Source organism: Amblyomma americanum, chromosome 1 (genome assembly GCF_052857255.1).
Source record: "Amblyomma americanum isolate KBUSLIRL-KWMA chromosome 1, ASM5285725v1, whole genome shotgun sequence".
Taxonomy (NCBI): domain Eukaryota; kingdom Metazoa; phylum Arthropoda; class Arachnida; order Ixodida; family Ixodidae; genus Amblyomma; species Amblyomma americanum.
In genome coordinates this window covers 16,912,022-16,931,024 of record NC_135497.1, presented here as the reverse complement: position 1 = coordinate 16,931,024, position 19,003 = coordinate 16,912,022, and the positions used below count along the sequence as shown (strand labels likewise).

The 19,003-nt window shown below is 46.7% G+C and overlaps 1 protein-coding gene and 1 non-coding gene across 22 annotated transcripts in view; both read right to left on the bottom strand.

Annotated features, from left to right (window-relative positions):
• hfp (Poly(U)-binding-splicing factor hfp) overlaps positions 1–6,121 on the bottom strand; it is a 72,681-nt gene extending 66,560 nt beyond the window's left edge. For 4 of the 21 annotated variants that reach the window (XM_077643328.1, XM_077643354.1, XM_077643334.1 and 1 more), the window contains exon 1: positions 5,945–6,084. Coding sequence is in view for 7 of the 21 variants with exons in the window: in XM_077643257.1 (XP_077499383.1) it covers positions 5,945–6,115 (171 nt within the window). In the remaining 14 variants the exon portion in view is untranslated. Of the gene's footprint in view, positions 1–5,944 lie in introns of all 21 variants that reach the window. The other 17 variants (XM_077643257.1, XM_077643286.1, XM_077643266.1 and 14 more) reach the window with 7 other exon arrangements.
• Positions 6,122–17,709: 11,588 nt separating this feature from the next.
• LOC144116610 (U2 spliceosomal RNA) lies at positions 17,710–17,900 on the bottom strand. Its single transcript, XR_013311935.1, has one exon. It is a non-coding gene; the product is annotated as a U2 spliceosomal RNA (small nuclear RNA).
• Between the last annotated feature and the right edge of the window lie 1,103 nt (positions 17,901–19,003).

Below are 19,003 nucleotides of genomic sequence, written 5' to 3'. Positions count from 1 at the left end.
GACGTCCCCTACTCGTAGGCAGAAGCAAGTGTCGGCGTTTGGTGTAGTCACGCAGTAGTAGCATCCTTGCTGAGTTGTGTTTTGCGTGGGCCACACTGTGTGAAACAAAAAATGTCCAAGAGGCGCCGGTTAACTATGCTTGGAATGCCGTCTGTGTTGCTATCACATCTAGCACATGACAACAGCGATTCCAGTAGCAGCTCAGACGAGGACAACAGTGCTGTCTCTAAGGCGATGTTTAAAGAAATCTTCGGCGTGCCACAGTGTGTGCCGAAGGGTGCTGACTACGTTTGCACAGTGGTGCAACACTACACCGGAGAAGAGGTGTTTATGCACGAGTATGTTCATGAGTAATGATGTTTTACAGTTCCGCAGCAATTTCCACCTGAGACGCCAGGCGTGCTATGACCTCACTGAAAGTCTAAAAGCTTCCCGTCGAACAGACACCATGGCGGTTCTCCGCCAAAGACGCCGGAGGAACACATTCTTTCCTTTGTCTGGTGAGCTTCGTTTTAAGCACCAAGAAAATGAGAAACGTTAGGTGGGGATGCGAATAATGCGCGTGATAGATTAAAAATTTTTCTGAGCTGTGTGGCTGTTTGTGGATACAAAACAAGATATGCAGCCTCACTAATGTTTTCATGTCGTACTCATGTTTGCTATAGTTTCTTCCAGTTGAATATGTATTTAATTATAATATAGTAATAATAAAGAGTTTATTTCCATCAAAGAGGTGGCCGTGAGTAAAAACTGCCCGAAGGAACGGCAGCTTGACCAAAGCTCACAGCTCCCTCAGCATGTTTCCACTTCTTTTTTTTTCTACAGCACGCGTTCTAAAATTGAGTCTTGGTTACTTCTGTAAAATCATTTTATTGCATGCGCTCGAAAAGAGTGCTGAGGAAAAATAAATCGATGATACCTCTTATTAGATCCCAGCATGTTTTTATTTGGCACACAAGGAGATGCCATGAACAAATTTTTTACCTCAGTGACCATAACCTCTCGAAAGAGGTGTGGCTTCACGTACTCAGCCCTCCTAAGCTTTGGACTGCTAGATGCGCTAGGGAGCCCAACTAAATAGCTTAAAAGCTAACCCCTTGGGGTATATTCTTTTGGCGGGGGCTGTACATCTCAAACCAAGTTCCGGATGCTACTACTTTTCTGCTAGAGTTTTCAAAAGTGCCATATGCTCGGAATGAGCTTTTAGCAGCTCCCAATGCCTTTGCTTCTTCCTTTGTTCTCTATCTTTTTTTTTTCTCTTTCTCGCTGTGCAGTTTGTTCATTTCGTCAAAGAACAACTGTATGTGTTGCATTCTAGAGTTGCTTGGGCGCAACTTCCTATCGGCTTTTTTTTTCTTGGGCTCTTCGTCCCGCGAATCTGTACCGGCCTATAGGGTGCTGGGCATACTACCAGGCTCCCTCAAGACGCTATTGAAGGGCAGTGCGTGCACCTGTGAGCGAACCTTGGTGAGCCTCTGTGCATTCCTCGAACACACGGGCTTGAGGTCCCGTCTGTTTTCCGCCAGGTAGCTACACGCAGTGACCGAATGCTCCGTGAGAGCTACCTTGCGAATAACAACAGGACGCCCCACTCCAGTTGTAGCCATAGTGCTGTGCACGCGTTTTTATTGCTCCATCATGAACTAATCACGCGCACATCCTGTACACATTTCTTATTGTGTAAATAGCTTGTGTACATTACCTCCCTTCCTGTCCCCTCACCTTTCATTTCATTTCTCCATTCTGCCTGCTATCCTTTATTTCCGCTGCCCCAGCTCAGGTGCTTCAGTCTAGCAAAAATCTTTTCCTTCCTTTTTATTGTCATTGTAATAAAACCACTTACTGCCGTCGGCCACAGAGCCGGGGAAGCGCGGGAAAGTGTCTGCTTTCAATGTAGTATGCTTTGATATTGGAAGCGCCACAAAACTTTTTGCCGCCTTGCTGGGATGCTCCACTTAACAGCACAACGTTGGAGGCCAGCGGTCACTGAGGAGAGGACGCGTAACGCCGCACTCGACAATCCGTGCAAAGCCAGTCCGCATTGTTTACACGAGGCAGCATTATCGCAACGTTAGTTCCTTTTATGTAGAACTGCATCTAATTTTCCCTGATAGAAGCCCAAATCCCCTGAGTTTTTTCCAGCTTATCCAAATTCCCTGAGAATTCCCGCTTTTCACGGTTTTCACGGTTGGTAGACACCCTGAATTTACAACCAAATTTATTTTCTCACTTGTTTCAGTTTCAAAAAAAGAAATATAGCTGAGCAATGGCTATGATGTCAAAGGTCAGTATAGGTCACGGGAGGCATGAAAAAAACTACAATATATATAATCACTGCTTTGTTGTTTTAATTCACTACAATGCTAACGACAGCCTGTCTCAAGACACGGAACCGCAAGTGAAGGACCGGCAATTATACTGCAGTTCTCTACATGCCTCATGTGATCTATACTGGCCTTTGATGTCATAGCCATCACTTAGCTGTTGAAACCAAAACTGAAACAGGTGAGAGAAGAACTTCGTTTATAAGATATATAGCGCTCACTGGTGAATACCACATGGTGACCAGTATATACTGATGTCTTGCACATCATTACAAAGAGGAAAACAAGCAAATAAATATTTGGTGCCTGTACTCCATCAACCATAATAGCAATGCTGAACATCTCTCTGCCTGCTCTTTTTTGTACAATGGTGGTTTTCTTTGGTTGCCTTTCCTTTCTGGAATGCAGTGAAAGATCTAATGAGGCTTTCTTTACTACATAAACTTGTTGTCTTCATGCAGCTGCCGCTTCTTTTTCTACATAGCCAACAGATGTGAAAGTTTAGCAGCTAATGAAGTGTCTTAAGTCCATCACTTACCTGTGCTTTCCATAATGAAAAGTGACGTTATGCCACAGATCACAAGCAAACATGTAATTGACCATTACTGAAAGTCATGCAACTGCGCAAAGCATTCTGGCAATTGTGACCTAATAGTTCTGCAGCACTGCCTCAAGTGTGCAGCGCAAGCTCAGGCCCAAGTGCCACTAGCGTTACGTGGCTGCTCCCGAAACGAATGTACAACAGTTGTTTGCTTGCCTTGCATCACCACCAAATTGAAGCCAATTGTATGCTGCCTAGATTAACAGCTGCCGCCTGCCAAAAGAAATTTCACACAGCAAATCCGTGTTGGCATCAACCAGCCCCAGGAAACTTGCTTTTCTCAGCAATGTCCTTGCATGTATTACACTGAAATGCTGCTCACACAAAGATTACAATATATCTCCTCCTTTTATGAAAGAACTGGCACCGTTTCATTAAAACGGCAATCATATCTTCTCTGACCTATGTATGGGACACCATCTTGCTGCATTTCAGCTTACTGTTTGACTTGGTTGAAAGTGCCAAACCAAAACATACTCGCACCAACGTCACAGCAACCGCCATGCTGGTGAATCAGCACCCATGTGAGAAGGTGCACATTTCTACAATCCACTCATCAGAACATTTTCAGGTCCACGCTGCTGAAGCCATGCATGGTCCACCATCATAGCGCCTTTGACATCGGGTGCAAAGCTATTCAAGGAGTGCAGCGACAGTTCTAAGCTGGCTTGCACTGACCAAAGTGGAAGTACAGCAACATGACAGCGCCCATGTGCAGATCAAAGATATGACTGCCACCCTATTGAAACAGTGACAGTTGCTCCGTTAACGAAAGAGATGGATAGGTGTTCATGGTGCCAGGATTGTGAAACTGAGCAGCTGAGCCTCGCAGGAAGCAGTTCAGTGCATGTTCAGAACTCTTATGTGCAAGACATGCGACTTTGTTAAAGAAAACTGATTTCCTGGGGCTACTTGATGTCAGCACTTCATCGTGATTTGCTGTGTCAAATTTACGTAAGCAATTCAGGGAATGCAAACCACTCGTGCTACACTGGGCATGCACTTTTACAAACCAAATACGGAAGCACAACAGCATGTACACAGTCGTGTCCCAATAATATGGCCCCCGTTAATATGGATGCCTCAAACTATTGGCAATTTTTCTGGGGACCAAACTTTTCCAATGTATTCACGCCTCGTTAATATGGAAACTCGCTGTCCAGACAATGGAAAGAGTGAAAATGTACAAAGCCCACTGATGCCCAAGTATTTTTGTCCCGTAAATATGGACAGCGATAAGAACAAAATCCAGAGTGCCTCTACCAGGCTTTCCACCCCTGGTATTTTGACTACAGAGCACCAGCAAAATGCAGTGTGAAAGTGCAAATGCCACAGTAGAAGCCTTTTCCATGTGTACAGTTTCATGATTTACAGTAGATAAATGCCCAGACAACGCAGCTTACCATTTGCCGCATGCATGAACGGCTGCGAAAAAAATTCCTTATGTGTGCTTTGTTGAAAATCACATTCAGCAGCTACCAGCTGAGTGAGTAAAGAGTTCTTGCGGTGCCAACACTCGTAGTAGAAGATACATCACACCAAGAGGCGTCATCACGCGTCTCATAGACCACTAGGTACTCCAAACATGCTAAAATTTGCATCGCATAATTTTTAAAAATAATGGCGACATGAATAATGTACCTGCATCCTCCAAGATTGCTCAATTCTCATTTCACTGCCCGCCACTACGCAGAACAGCAGTCCGTAATCCTAAAGTGTTTTTGTCTATATTTCTTTGTGTTTCTTCTTGATTCATTATTTTGGACACCTCACTTAATGGACATTTTGCTCGAGAACAAAGTATCCACATTAATGAGGCAAGACTGCACATCTTTTTTACTCATTTTGAATTCTTCAGTCCAACAGGCACTCATAAAAGTGCTGCAGATTATGAACTGCAGCAGTAAGTGCAGCCAAATCAAATAGATGTTCCGAATGTTGCACACTGCACCACGGTGACAGAAATTTGACTACTTCGGTGGCAGGTGTATGCAAGTGCGGATATATCTAGGCATCTTTTTGAGACCATTTGGGTGAGAGGCAGCTAAATAACTGACAGCCTTCTAGTGTACACGCAACTCAAAATAACTGAGGTCCAAAACCGTCGTTATCTCATACGAACTGCGATCAGCGCGACGTGGAATTGTAGCATATTGGACATCACACCAAGCGTAGTAAGAGGCAAGACGCGGGCCTCGGTTAGCGAGCTCGAGACACATGGCCGCGTGCGAACCTAAGGGCGCTATCATTCACAGGTAGCGATCTCGGATTCTGACTAGCCTCGTGAACAGAGATGCTTCCGAAGTGCCGATAAGGGCCACGAAAATAGCGAAGGAATTGCTCTCACGTCGCCCTAGGTAGCCTATCATTAATAGGCAAGCGTCAGGTTAGGGTCGCAAGAAAAAAAAAATGTTAAGTCCAGCGATTCTCCCAGCGGCCACCAAAATAACCATTGCCGAAAATAAGCCGCAGCTTCTAAAAACCCGAGGTTGTAAAATTACGTTCGAGCTTTAGTGAATAGATTGGTTTATATGGGTTTAACGTCCCAAAGCGACACAGGCTTATGAGAGACGCCGTAGTGAAGGGCTCCGGAAATTTCGACCACCTGGGGTTCTTAAAACGTGCACTGACATCGCACAGTACACAGTGAATAGATTAAAATTTAAAAAGAAAGTCAAAATCGGTCCTCGGGCAGCATTTCAAACCCAGGCACTACTAATACTCACACAAGTGGCAAAAACTAGCATACACACGAACGCTGAATATCATGCCGCAGAACAATGCAGCAATCAAGTACAACGACAAAGATGCAATCGGTTAGACGACGTCATGAGAGCTGAATGCCGCCTCAAGTCCTCGAAAATCGGAAGGCTCTGAAGATAGGACATGTTTCAAGGATCAGAGAAATCGTCAACTTCATGCCTCCAGCGTCCGACCCCGCGATCGCCATGATGGCGGCGTCGAACTAGAGGCGCACACAGGCTGTTCGGGACATACTCCACGGGCTAGTACCACTTACATGACAGTCCTTGTCGCCGTTCTGTAGTGATACATCGTTTTCCACCGGCGCCTGGCTGGACATTTTCTCTCGATCGGCAGGTAAAGCGAACGATGATAGGCCTCTACGCTCCAAGCACCGAGCAGCGCTCAAGCCGATGCAACTACACGGGCGCGGCGATCGCGTCTGCATACCGTCCCACCAGCGACGTCACGAAGATGCGGTGGCGCTGATGTCAGCAGCGACTTTCTCATGGTAGGCAAAACAGGTTCCGCCAGCCCGTGCCTACCGCAGCTACCGGCGGCTGCATCGTGCCTGTGCACTGCAGAAGCAGCATGAATTAGGATGGATGGATGGATGGATGGATGGATGGATGGATACGGCTGAACCCTTTAAATCGGGCGGTGGCTCAAGCCGCCTAGCCATGACTTATGAAATTTTACTCTTCTCTTGATTTTAGCCACCAATCAGATAAACTTCGCTTGGTTATTTCTACCCGCTTAAAATCTACTTCCCCTTCACTGTCCTTAAACCCCAATGCCTTGGATAAATCAGCTCCGCTGCTTTCCACTGTAGGGTGAAGCCCTTTACAGAAAAGTATCAAGTGTTCAGCCGTTTCCTCCTCCTCTCCTCACGCAACGCACAACGTGTCTATCTCGTGGTACCAGACTCTACATGTCTTAGTCCGCAAAACTCCCGTCCTGGCCTCAAACAACAAAGAGCTTCCCCTACAATTATCACAGATATTTTCTTTGCCAATTTCCTGCTTAAAAATCCTGTATGTCCCCAGTGCTGATTTCTTCAGCGTCCCTGTTTTCCACGGAGATCTCTCCGTTTCTTTAACCTTTTTCATAACCGATAATTGCTGATTTGCCCCCCTACTGCTGTCCAGATATTTGCTTGTGAATTTTCTAGTTCGTTTTCTCCATTTCGTGTCAACATTCCTTATATATAGGTGTCTGAAAACTGTCCTATCTCGCTGCTTTTCCCCCATTTTTCTCAATCGTTCCTCAAATGCTATCTTACTGCTAGCTTCTCTGCTCTCGAACGACGCCCATCCCATATCACCCTGTACCCCCTGATTTGGTGTATTGCCATGTGCTCCCAAAGCTAGCCTCCCTACGCCGCGTTGTTTAATTTCTAACCTTGCTTGAACATCTGGTCTCATGCACAGGACCGCATTACCGAAAGTCAGGCTAGGAACCATCACCCCTTTCCAGATCCCTCTTACCACTTCAAACCTATTCTAATTCCACAGTGCCCTATTTTTCATGACAGCTGCGTTCCTGCTAGCTTCATTCATTACATATTTTTCATGTTCTGTCAGATACTCACCACCGTTATTTATCCACACCCCAAGATACTTGTACTCATCCACTACTTCTAGCGAGAACTCCTGTATTCTATGCTCGCCGAACTCATCGTTAAATATCATGACTGCAGATTTTTTTCCTTACTAAACTTTAAACCTAATCTATCTCCCTCTGTACCACATATGTCTATCAACTTCTGTAAATCTTCCTTGTTGTCAGCCATTAGCACTATATCATCGGCGTATATTAGTCCCGGTAATAACTGTTTAATCAATTCTCCTTGCTTGAAAAAAGAAAGGTCCGCTCCTCTCCGGTGCCTCTCCGCTCCTCTCCATGTATTGACCAGCTGCGTCACTGCTGGATCCGCGTAGTAGCATAAAAGGAAATTTAAATTAGCCTCGATAGGTTTCTCGCACATAAATACCGCATTAGGAAACTGGCTAACAGGCAATGGGCCACGGTGGTAAAGCGCGAAGTCTGGGGGTCGATTGGCACTGCCGCTCAGTGCACTTAATAGCATGCAAGTTACTGCGTTCATTCACCTGAACATCAGGATAGCAGGCTGATAATTGCGCGAGGAAAAAACGCACATATGTAGCTGCACACGTATTTATCACCTTGAGCCGGTATGCGCAGGGCGCACGGAGCGCCGGCAGGTTCACGCGCCGCCAAGGAATGCGTTTTGTCAGTAGCACAGAATGCTTTAATGGCGCGTTTTATGGCATTTCATACTTATTTGAAAGTGTTTCTTGATATGACCGGCGGAATTATTTGATTCGAGTAGAAAGAAGTCTGGTAAGTTGTGTCAATCTTGCGCGGTCGCGTTGGCGTGCTTAGAATAGCGTACAGTACTCACGGATTGAAATAGGACATTCGGAGCGCTAGCCTTGCAGTGCCACGCAGGCATGTGGTAAACCACAGGCCGGCTGATTGGCTACTGGAAGGAACAATTCTGCTTTGTAGATGTTCTCCCTCTCACGCCATACCACAATGCACCACCTTGGTTCCATGAGCGTCTACGGGCGGCGCTCCATGAAGCGACGGCCACGCGCTCCGAATGTCCTATTTCAATCCGTGAGTACTGTACGTACATTAAGTGTGCTAAACTGCGCTGGCTAAACGCCACATGCTTTTTCATTTCATCATCATGTGTCATATGTTTCATGAGGTAGTACATAATCACGAAGCTTGTTTGGAAAGAAGCAGCCGCAGGCGTGCTACTAACAGACACGCGACGAGATTGAGAGGGGACACGCGGCAATGAAAAGTGTTTTCGTTATTTATGCATGGCCCCGCCGCGGTGGCTCAGTGGTTAGGGCGCTCGACTACTGATCCGGAGTTCCCGGGTTCGAACCCGACCGCGGCGGCTGCGTTTTTATGGAGGAAAAACGCTAAGGCGCCCGTGTGCTGTGCGATGTCAGTGCACGTTAAAGATCCCCAGGTGGTCGAAATTATTCCGGAGCCCTCCACTACGGCACCTATTCTTCCTTTCTTCTTTCACTCCTTCCTTTATCCCTTCCCTTACGGCGCGGTTCAGGTGTCCAAAGATATATGAGACAGATATTGCGCCATTTCCTTTCCCCCAAAACCAATTATTAATTATTATTATTATTTATGCATGCGATATGTAACTAAACTTGGTGCAAATATGAAATTGTTACGCTAGTTTCAGCAATGCCTTTTATTTTTAGCTATACCTGGCGCAGTTCTGAGTAATTATAATTAACATCCTCGTCAAGTCACACCAAGGTCTTAAATAATTGAGTAGAAGGTGCGCAATTTTTTTATGCCAGCATGTACAGAAAGCCCTGTTCTGTATGATGACGCGATTAGTTCTTTTTTTAGATGATCAGTACTTATGCATGCATATATAGTTACATGAAAACGTTTCTTACAAAAATAACATAGTACTGCACGTGCAGGGGAAAAAATCGAGAGATTTATTACGCTCCTAAACGTCTCAGGAATAGTTTGCGACATATGAATAATTTTATTTTCATGCGTTACGGAATTACGAAGGTGTGAATGATGCCAGTCGCAGAAAATGTGAGAGGTCAGAAAACGAACCTTAAAGTTTATTCCCTCGTTTATGGCCCTTTCGCTTCCGCTTTGGTACAGTGTTCTAGAAGGCTTTGTAGTGGCAAGAGCGAAGCGGGTTTCGATGGGAGTAATAATAATAATAATTGGTTTTTGGGGAAAGGAAATGGCGCAGTATCTGTCTCATATATCGTTGGACACCTGAACCGCGCCGTAAGGGAAGGGATAAAGGTGTGAGTGAAAGAACAAAGGAAGAATGAGGTCCCGTAGTGGAGGGCTCCGGAATGATTTCGACCACCTGGGGATCTTTAACGTGCACTGACATCGCACAGCACACGGGCGCCTTAGCGTTTTTCCTCCATAAAAACGCAGCCGCCGCGGTCGGGTTCGAACCCGGGAACTCCGGATCAGTAGTCGAGCGCCCTAGCCACTGAGCCACCGCGGAGGGTTCGATGGGAGTCGCTGAAGCATAAAAAGCGGTCGGCCGCGCGCGGCGCTGCCATCGAATACTGGACTGGAGGGGGAAAGCTGGCCGTCTGCGTTGCTGCGTCGCTGCATTCAGCGAGTTTGAGCGTTGTCGTTGGGAATGGGTGGTGCTTTAAAGTCGTTGGGATAACACAAGCGGGTAAGCGCGTCCCTCGGAGACACAAAAATTTGCGAAAAGTCTACCAAACACGGGTGCTACTCCACACCGAGCCGACCGCGAACGTTTCGCCTTAGTGGGGCACCCTGAGGATACATTGCCAACCAAACGCACATAGAGCAAAAAACCACCCGGGGCAGGGAAAGTGCACTGCAGAGCAAGTAGGCGGCCAGCGAACGCGGGCAAAGTTGACGAACAATTACAAGCGATGAGCAGGGAGGCTCGAGGAGGAGGTGAAAGAAGATTGGCTAAATGAAATGGAGGTGAAACCACTCGGCAAAAGCACTAAACGACGGTAAAGCAAGAACGAAAGGGTGCGGACGAATAATAAGAGGAACGAACGGAGGTGTTGGAAAAGATAAAGTGAAAGGTTTGCGTCTGTTTTATGGGGTTCGATCTGGGGTTTAACCTCGTAATCCGAGTCGCTTTTGGACAAGTGACTCAAGCTACGAATGACATCGTAAAAACCCACTCTCGATAATTTCGAACCCCTGGGGTGCGTTCTTTAATGTGCACTGACATCGCACAGTATACGCGTACCTTTATAGCAATTCGCCTACATCTAAATGTAAGCGCTGTGGCCGGGATCCAACCCCAATCTTTCGGGTCAGCAGCCGAGCGCACACTACAACCATGCACTGATCAGCCATCACGGAGGCGAAAGAAAAGGGAAGCGCGAAAAAAAAAGCAATAAAGCAAGTGCTCATTAACCAGGAAAAAGAAGGCAACAAATAAAAATATGGGAAGAGACAAGCAGATTAGATACCTACGTTCGTCCGCCGACGCGGACAGAAACGACATTTCCCTTTCTGTGAGAATGAGAGACGGCTCGCTGATGCGGCAGAAGTAATGTGCACGGTTTTTGTTATTTCTTTGTTAAGGCGGCCACTATTCGTGACCACTGAGCAGCTCTCAAAGACTGGCAGGCAGCCGCAGTCCCTGCAGTGACGCCATTAAGGCGTCCGCCACGGTGCCTTTGAATCACTCCTTTCCATCGCTTGAGCACCAGTGCAAAGTGGGAACGGGGCAGATTTCCGCACGTATGTATCATGTGGACATAACAGCTGTTACTTTAATACGTCCCATCTGAGAATGTACGTCCAAGCCCGAAATGAATGCTCTATTAAAAGCGGAAGCTCGTTGCGTGCGTTGTTAACTGCATCAAAATTAGCATTTATAATTCTAAAATAGCGTTTATTTGGCTTGTGGTTACGTTAACGATAAACTGAAATTTTGAAAAACAGTCATTGCTAAGACCAGGCAGGAGCGAAATGAAACTCAATTATAAGGTCTGCATTAATTAATTAGTAGTGAAAACCAAAGCTTTAATTGAGAAGCGAGTAATAGAAGAACCAGTAATGTATAGTATGGGTTGGCCATCATAATTAACGGCGCAACCAATTTAAGAGAACTTGAACAAAGAATAAGTACTGACACCATGGGTAGAAAATGGCGCACCATAAGACGATTTTCATGAATGCATGAATGGCCGTCATTTTGAAAATAGTGGGCGTCGTACTCCCATGCAGCTGATGCTACATCCGCCCGTTCCACCAGCCATAAAATGTGCAACTATGGAAGGGTAGATATAAAATCTCTTAGTACCGTTATACGAACGCCTTGGGCGCATGATATTTTAATAGCATTATAAAGTTTTCACGAATAAAACTACAATTAAACGGTGGTGAATTATTGCATAGGAAAAAAAATCAGGGATCCGGTGTCGTGTGTTCTGAACCTCAACGAGTGTAGCGAAACAGTAGAAGGCACTTGCGGACTCATCGTTCAAGCGCTATCCTATTTCGTCTGGAAGATATATTCCATCTGACCTTCTTGAAAAAAAAAGAAAAAAGAAACAAAACCCCAGAAAAACCAAGGTTGGCAGTTGCTTTTTTTTTCAAATAGAACAAACTTGCAGCCGAAAGCTGCAGGTTATTGTTTTACCATTCCAAGGGCCGCCTAGGATATCCTACGGGGGAGTTAATTTTTGGGCATTGTTCATCTTGAAGACAAAAAGAACAAAGTGCGGCATTGAGACCGCGATAATAGGTTTCACATAACGCAACGCAAAGATTAAGCCGCTTAGGTGCTTGTGAGCGAGCAAAATAAATTCCTCCACGGACAGAAATCAGCGCCGGGCAAATCTTCGCGGTAGCGGCCGCCATCCCTTGCCCCCCGTTGGCGCCGTCACTGAAACACAGGCGCTAGCTGCTTTCCCTTTGAAAGGTTAAAAATAATTATCCATTCGTTTTGTGCATCTTCATTGGCACCCAAGCGGTGATGCATTAAAGAAATTGGATACTTATGTGATAACGCCATAAAAAAAACAGCCCGACAGTCCTGCCGGCCCTCTATAAATTATTGAGGGACTTCAGCCGGCCCCTCGTAGCCGCGCAGCGCGCGTACCGACGACACCGCTGTTTCTGCTCCAGGAGTCTACGCCAGCGCCGCGCCGCGGCAACGGCTTCTAAAGCCTCACGGGGAGAGCGCCGCTTTTGCCACTGCAAAGCCTTCTAGAACACTGTAGCTTTGGTCAAAGAAATTACCTCACTTCCAACTTTCCAATTACCAACTTTCGACGACCACACATCTAAAAAGCGTAATGTTTAAATTTGTACTGAATATTTTGCTATAATTTTTCGTCACGAAACAAGACTCCAGGGCTAGGAAAGAAAATAATTCTAGAAATCAAAAATTTTTACCAAATCGACCACTTTAACAAGGGGAGAAGTCGGCCTGGCTGGCGCGTGATCCTGCGGCTAAAAACAGCGCTTAAGCGAGACAGAGGAGATCGGGGACACGAGGCTGTCCCCACTTTTCGCATAGCGCAACACGTGTGTCAACAGACGGTGAGCGCACGTCTGCGCCGCCGAAACAACGCCAGCACTTCCCCTCACTACTGTCCCGAAGAAAAATCATTCCGGCTAGTGCAGATAGTCAAAACTTGCTTTATTCAATGCCTAGCGTATGAATCAACGGCACAAACGCTTTCAACATGTTTACTACTAACCATGCATACAATACACAGCGACAAACTATTTCTCTGAATACGCCGCACCTGGGCAACGCGAGCTCGTGTACTTTGAGAAATTACTGAGTTGCAAGCATCAACCACTGCTGTGATTCGCAGAAACTAGAAACGCGCCTACAAGCCTTGAAAACCCGCGCTCAACACCTCCCCGCGACGGCACTCCCTGGCCTTTTGCCTACCGTGAGCCCGCCAGCGACTGCAGCGCCACCTCGTTTGTTTGCAAACATGCAGCAGGTAGTGCCCGGGAGCTCGCCCTCGGAGCTTTCACTCGCGTTAGGCCCGTTTCACATGCCGCGAATTCGGTGCCGCCGCTGACGCCGCAATGCGATTACCGCTGACCTTTCACATGCAACGCAGAACCTGCGAATTCGTTCCGTTGTGATACAGTGAACTAGAACGTACCCAGTGGCGCGACCGCTTCCGCCGGAGCGTGCCTTGAGCGGTAGAAAGTTGCGGCGGCGCTGCAGTCGACCGCACGTGAAAGCGCGTCAGCCTTCGGGCCGCTGTTATGCTAGGATAAGCGCTTTGTGTGGCGTTTGATGCGGCTTCAGTATACTACCACGGGGTGGTGTAAGAGTAGCCAGGGCCAGACGTTCTTGCATTTGCTTTTTGTTTCTTGCAGCTTTGTTTTACTCATGTCAAGGCTCCGATACTGTCGTGGGAACAAGTTGTAGTTGTGCTGTCAGGCCGGAAACGGGCACTGCATCGCATATCGGTTTTCCCGCACGTGGTTGAGCTGGATACTTGGGCGTCGTACATATGGCTAACTTCTATCTGTGACTGATGGCGCACTCCGCATAGAATACGTGCCTAATTGCGCATGTGGCCTCACTTTTGAGAGTCTTCAATGACAAAATAAAAAAAAAGTCTACTGTCTAGGTTCAGCAATAATCATAGGCCCCAAAACGAAAACGCATAAAAAAGGAAGCTTGTCGCAGGTGTAAGGCAATGGTGGTATACGTAATTGTTTCCTTAATAGGACCATATTTGGCAAAAACTTTCAAATTCACTGCGTTATTTGCGCCGAGACGGCTTTTTACGAACGCAACGCGCTCGAATGCCCTATATTGAATGCATGCATTCCTGGTTTAATTGCTGGTGTAATTTTTTCTTTACTTCTTTTTTAGATCTTTGCTATCGGTATACACAAGTTATTTGAAGAATCATATCTACAATAATGAACAGCACCGTTGTCATATCCACCAGTGCACTTTTATTTACGCAGCATATGCTCACTGCATGTCATAGTTAATCATTGTCCAACAGATTCAAGACACTTTCATAGTCGACTTAGTTTTAAATGTTGGTGAGACTTCCTGCGTGCTGCATCCCGGGCCTTACTTAAGCCTTTGATATAAAAGTGCATTCGCGTAACTGCATAAAATCCAATCATACTTGCTGTTAGTGTTTTTCTGTGTTAATCGCATCCGATAGCTGCCATCTCTTTGGTATGTATGACAGCCAGTATATCCATGATGCTGTCTTGGTGGAGCTTGTTAGAGCTAAAACACCCTGTAAATATGTCCTCAAGGTCAGTAATAAAGTTTCACGGAGGGATACAATAGGCCACCGAAGTCACAGGCACTTGTGAACTGTGCCTGCATCCAAGTTCCTCCCTTCTGAAGCAGGGAGTAGAAGCTCGTTCGTGCAGTCAAGGCACTTCGACTTCAAAACGCAGTTCCTTGCCACATAATAGATGAGTCTTGAGTCACTTTTTTGAAGGTTATAATCGTGGCTTTGTACAGGCATAATCATTGATTGCAGATTCTGCTCCTGGCAGGTCTCCATTGCTGCTGAGCAGCACATCAACCAACTGTGCTGTTTATGGAAACCTTCTCGTTGGTCCTGTACCGTCAAGGGGGAATTCAATACTTCACTAGCTACATTTGCACCAGGAATGCTCCTGGCCAGGTTATAACAGCTCAAGCAGATAACTGTGGTCAGGAACTGCTGAGGGGTTCGATGCGCATTGCAACCTGATGATTGCCTCACGATGCCGAACAAGTTTTCAATTTTGTCTTGGCTAAGACGAGATGTCATGACATAAGTGCATCCTACTTCGGAACTAAGATATTTCAGAAGCTCTAAAGTGCTGTTGATCGACACTATGAGGCCTTCCGCTGTTGAGGAACTTAAAAAGTGTTTTGTGTCTGCATGTTTCTCCCACTGGTTTAAGAAATCTAAAAAATCCTCAAGCTCTCGTAATTTCGGCGAATTTGGCTTCAGGGCTTCGGCAGGGAAGCGTGACGTCATGATTTCGATCAGTGACTGCATTCTCCTGCACAAGAAAACAAACAGAAAACATAAATAAAAATCAAGAAGAAAACAGTTTCCAGTGAAAATACCATTAGACTTTTGAAAACTTAAGGATGGAAACCATAGCAATAAATTTAAGTTTCAAAGACACCTTCGAAGCATCAGTTCATATATAGGTATATTTCACAAAAATTCAAAGTACAAGCCTGAAAAATTTTTCTGTTGCATCAATTTTTCCACAGTTGGCTTCTACTTGTGCCTTGAAGAGCTGAAGGCCTCTCAATGACTCGGAACTGAATAAATGAAAAGCATAGACGACTCTAATTTTTTTCAAAGTTGTTTGGCTCAAGGTGTGTCCTAGTTAGACTAATCGAGCACTTTCGGATCCTTCTCACAATCAACGTGCCCGCATGCACGCACGCCCCCCCCCCCCCCCCCCCCCACACACACACACACTTCTGAAATGGAATAAAATATATGGTGACTGCTGTCAGCGAGACTGAGATTTTTTTAAAATCTATTCCAGCAAGACGGAACGCGGAATTATTCTTTACAATTAGATACCTTGACCCATGCACTATAAATGACGAATTGCCTTAAAATTTCACTAAACCTGTTAAATTCATGTCACAAACTAAGTTGAGCGGTGCTAATTTGACGGCAAGTTAATTCGTTCATGTTTAAGGGTGGAAAATTTTTAGCGCAATAGAGAACACAGTGCATTCCGTATACAGGTCGAGACAAGCGCTGTGTTGCGCTAAAACAATTTTTCTCCCTCAAATTAAACTGATCGCGGTCCGAACTTTACATCTGGTATCGCATGGCTCCTCTTGCTGCCGTCTTTTTCTTTGGAACCCTGGAGTCGGAGTTGTCTTGCTCAAATAGGCGGGCAAGTTCGGGAGAAGGGTTGGATTAGGGGGCGAGATTTGCAGTCCCCCTCGGGTATCTGACTTAATTCCTTTCCATCTATAAGTGGCCATAATCCCTCAAAATGAGGTGCGGTTCAAAGTGGTGTTCGCAAACTGCACAATCGGGGCCAAGCGGCCTGTCAAGCCTGCGCAGATTTCGCTGCCAAACAAGCCTTTGGGTTTCATCTACGGGAGCCTTGAAAAGAGATAACTTCCGCTCTTGGGCTGTTCTTGCGTACCCAGTTGTGCAGCCTGGCGCGTAACAGTGGTTTAACCTCCGCTTGGGCGGCATCATCAAGACACTGACGCAGAATAAGGCACGAAAGAGGCAAGGTGCCTCGACGAAAGCAATGCCAAGGGATGCGCAGTAGCAGACGACGAGCGCGCCCGCTTCGAGTGCGGGCGACGACAGCGCCGCCGCTACTTTCTCCCGAAGGAGGCACGCAGAAGGAAAAATGGAAAAAACTTCCTCCATGCACGCGCTTTGAAATTCGTGGTGAGAGAGAGAGATGTGGAATGAATGAATTAGCGCTGGCATGCGGCACTGCAGCAATACCTAGGCCGCAGCGTTCATTTGGTGATCAATCTCTCGCGATCAACCTTTTCAAAAGTTCATATGATACGCTCTACTGACGTGCTGCCATCTGTAGCCATCTACTCACAACAGATGCTTATGATCTTTAGTTTCCTCGGAGAGGTAGTCATCAACATTCTCTCTGTATCGCGGTGGTTGAACGGTGTCACCTAGCAAGTAATTCCTAGCGTGCTCAATATCTTCAAATGAACCTCCAATTTTCTTCTTCCCATTTCTTAACTACTCTTAACCTACTACACCAGTCCTGTAATCGTCTCTTTTTGAAATCGAGCATATTAACTGCATGCGACCTCCCAGGGTGGCAGGAAGGGCGCACTGCCTATCCAGTGTGCGGAACGCAATCAATGCAGGCTTTTGCAGTTGGACACCAACGCCACGTTCATGAAAGATTGAGCGTCTCCGCGGCCTACAGGACCTGGGAGGACTGGGAGACCCTGCTGCGCTCGGAGGACCCGGCCGTGCTGCCAGTGTTATGGACCTTAGGGACATACACACTTGAGTGCAGTGGGGTCGTGCGGGGACCCAGGGGCGTGCCCCGACTCTCTCCACTGACCGGTTGTGCGCCTTTCCTTTCGTGAACACGAACAGCCTTTGCAAAGTGGTCGGCTCACTTGTTTTTGAGGAAAGGAAATGGCACAGTAACCTTCTAACATATCTCAGTGGACAACGGCACGCCCGAACCGTGCCGTACAGGAAGCGATAAAGCAGGGAAGGAAAGAAGATTGAACACTGAAAGTTAAAGTTGCATTTTGAGGAAAGGCGCGGCGCAGTGACGGAACACCTTTGGCTCGGTGTGACTACGACGCGAAAGAGAGAAAAGGCGATGGGGCCGTCTCTCGCGCTCCGGCATACGCCGCTGGCTCGCGAGGTGCCGAGTGAAGCTTTAGGCTGCGAAACCTCCGAACGGATGTCATTCGCCAGCCGTCTGCGGCAACAGCATAAACACAGAAAGTGCAACATGACATTCTTTTTTTCGATTTTGAATTGTCCTCACCCCGAGTGGGGTGAGTGGGCCGATCCCAGCTGTAGTGCTATGCTGGGCCAACCCGTGGCAGAGGTGAAGCAAGCCTCAAGCACTCTGCCGCATTTCCAAAAATATGATTAATATCAAGGGCCAGTTTAGACCCGTATCAGATATTAAACTGATAAGAACAGATACTACGGATGATCTTAGCCAAAAGGCCGAGAAGCGATAAACCAAAAATGGGCCCACGGCTCGGAGCCCTCTCGGTCGACCCTCGACAAGGCCCCAGTGGCCGCCTAAGCCGCAAGCAGCAATGCTCCCTAATTACGGTGCTTCTCCCAATGCGCCCGCTCCATTAGCCATAGTAGCTGCATAGGCGCTTGTCTTTTAGTGCTTTGAAGTTATTAATAGCCCAAAGTGCTCACAAATCGCACAACGATTACTCAGACCTAAGGCAAAAATCGCCAGCGGTCGTCCTGGCGGTGTCGTCGCGCAGCCTCGATGAGGACGTGTCCAGAATTAAAAAAAAAGAGTGCATGAAGCTAGATATAAAAAAGTTGCACAAAGTTATTCGGCCTATGTTTACCATACGAAACGGAATGAGTCGTCAATGACGAAGTGTAGTTCAACAGAAAAAAAATCACAGCAGGGGGAGTCACGCGCGCGCAACATGGCTGCTCCCATGCTCGTAAACACCGCAGCGGTTGCAGCAGCAACAAGGCTACCTTGGCAGCAACGCGACCGACGAGCTCTCCGTGGGAAGGAACAAGTGGGGAAGCACCAGGAAAGAAGAAAAGGTTTACTACGAGTGCACGTCGTAAAATGAACTCCCGCCCGACAGTACGAAAACGAGCTCAAAGCTCATCGACACTGCTCGGTGAACCCTGACTTGCCAGGTACGGAGCTGTAACCACACGCACTTCCATCAGCTGTGTGCTATCACTATATAAAACATACTTTATCAGTAATGACGGCATATTTGATTTACGAAGTGAGCATCAGTTTGGGTGTGTTGCATGCTCAAGTACCCAAATATTGTTATAAAGACTGTCCAATTCTCTTGATTCCAGTTTCAAAAAAAAAAAAAAAAGGTTTCAATTTGCCGTTTTCTTGATGTTAAAAAAGCGTTTAGCTGGCTGTGGGTTTTAATTGTGGCCTTTTTGTTGTTGAGGCCATCATCGTCATCAGCCCGACTATGCCCAATGCTGGGCATACTCTTCCATATCTATCCAATTGTCCCTGTCCTGTACCAGCTGCGGCCACCCTATCCCCGCAAACTCCTTAATCTCCTCTGCCAACCTAACTTTCTGCTGCCCACTGCTATGCTTGCCTT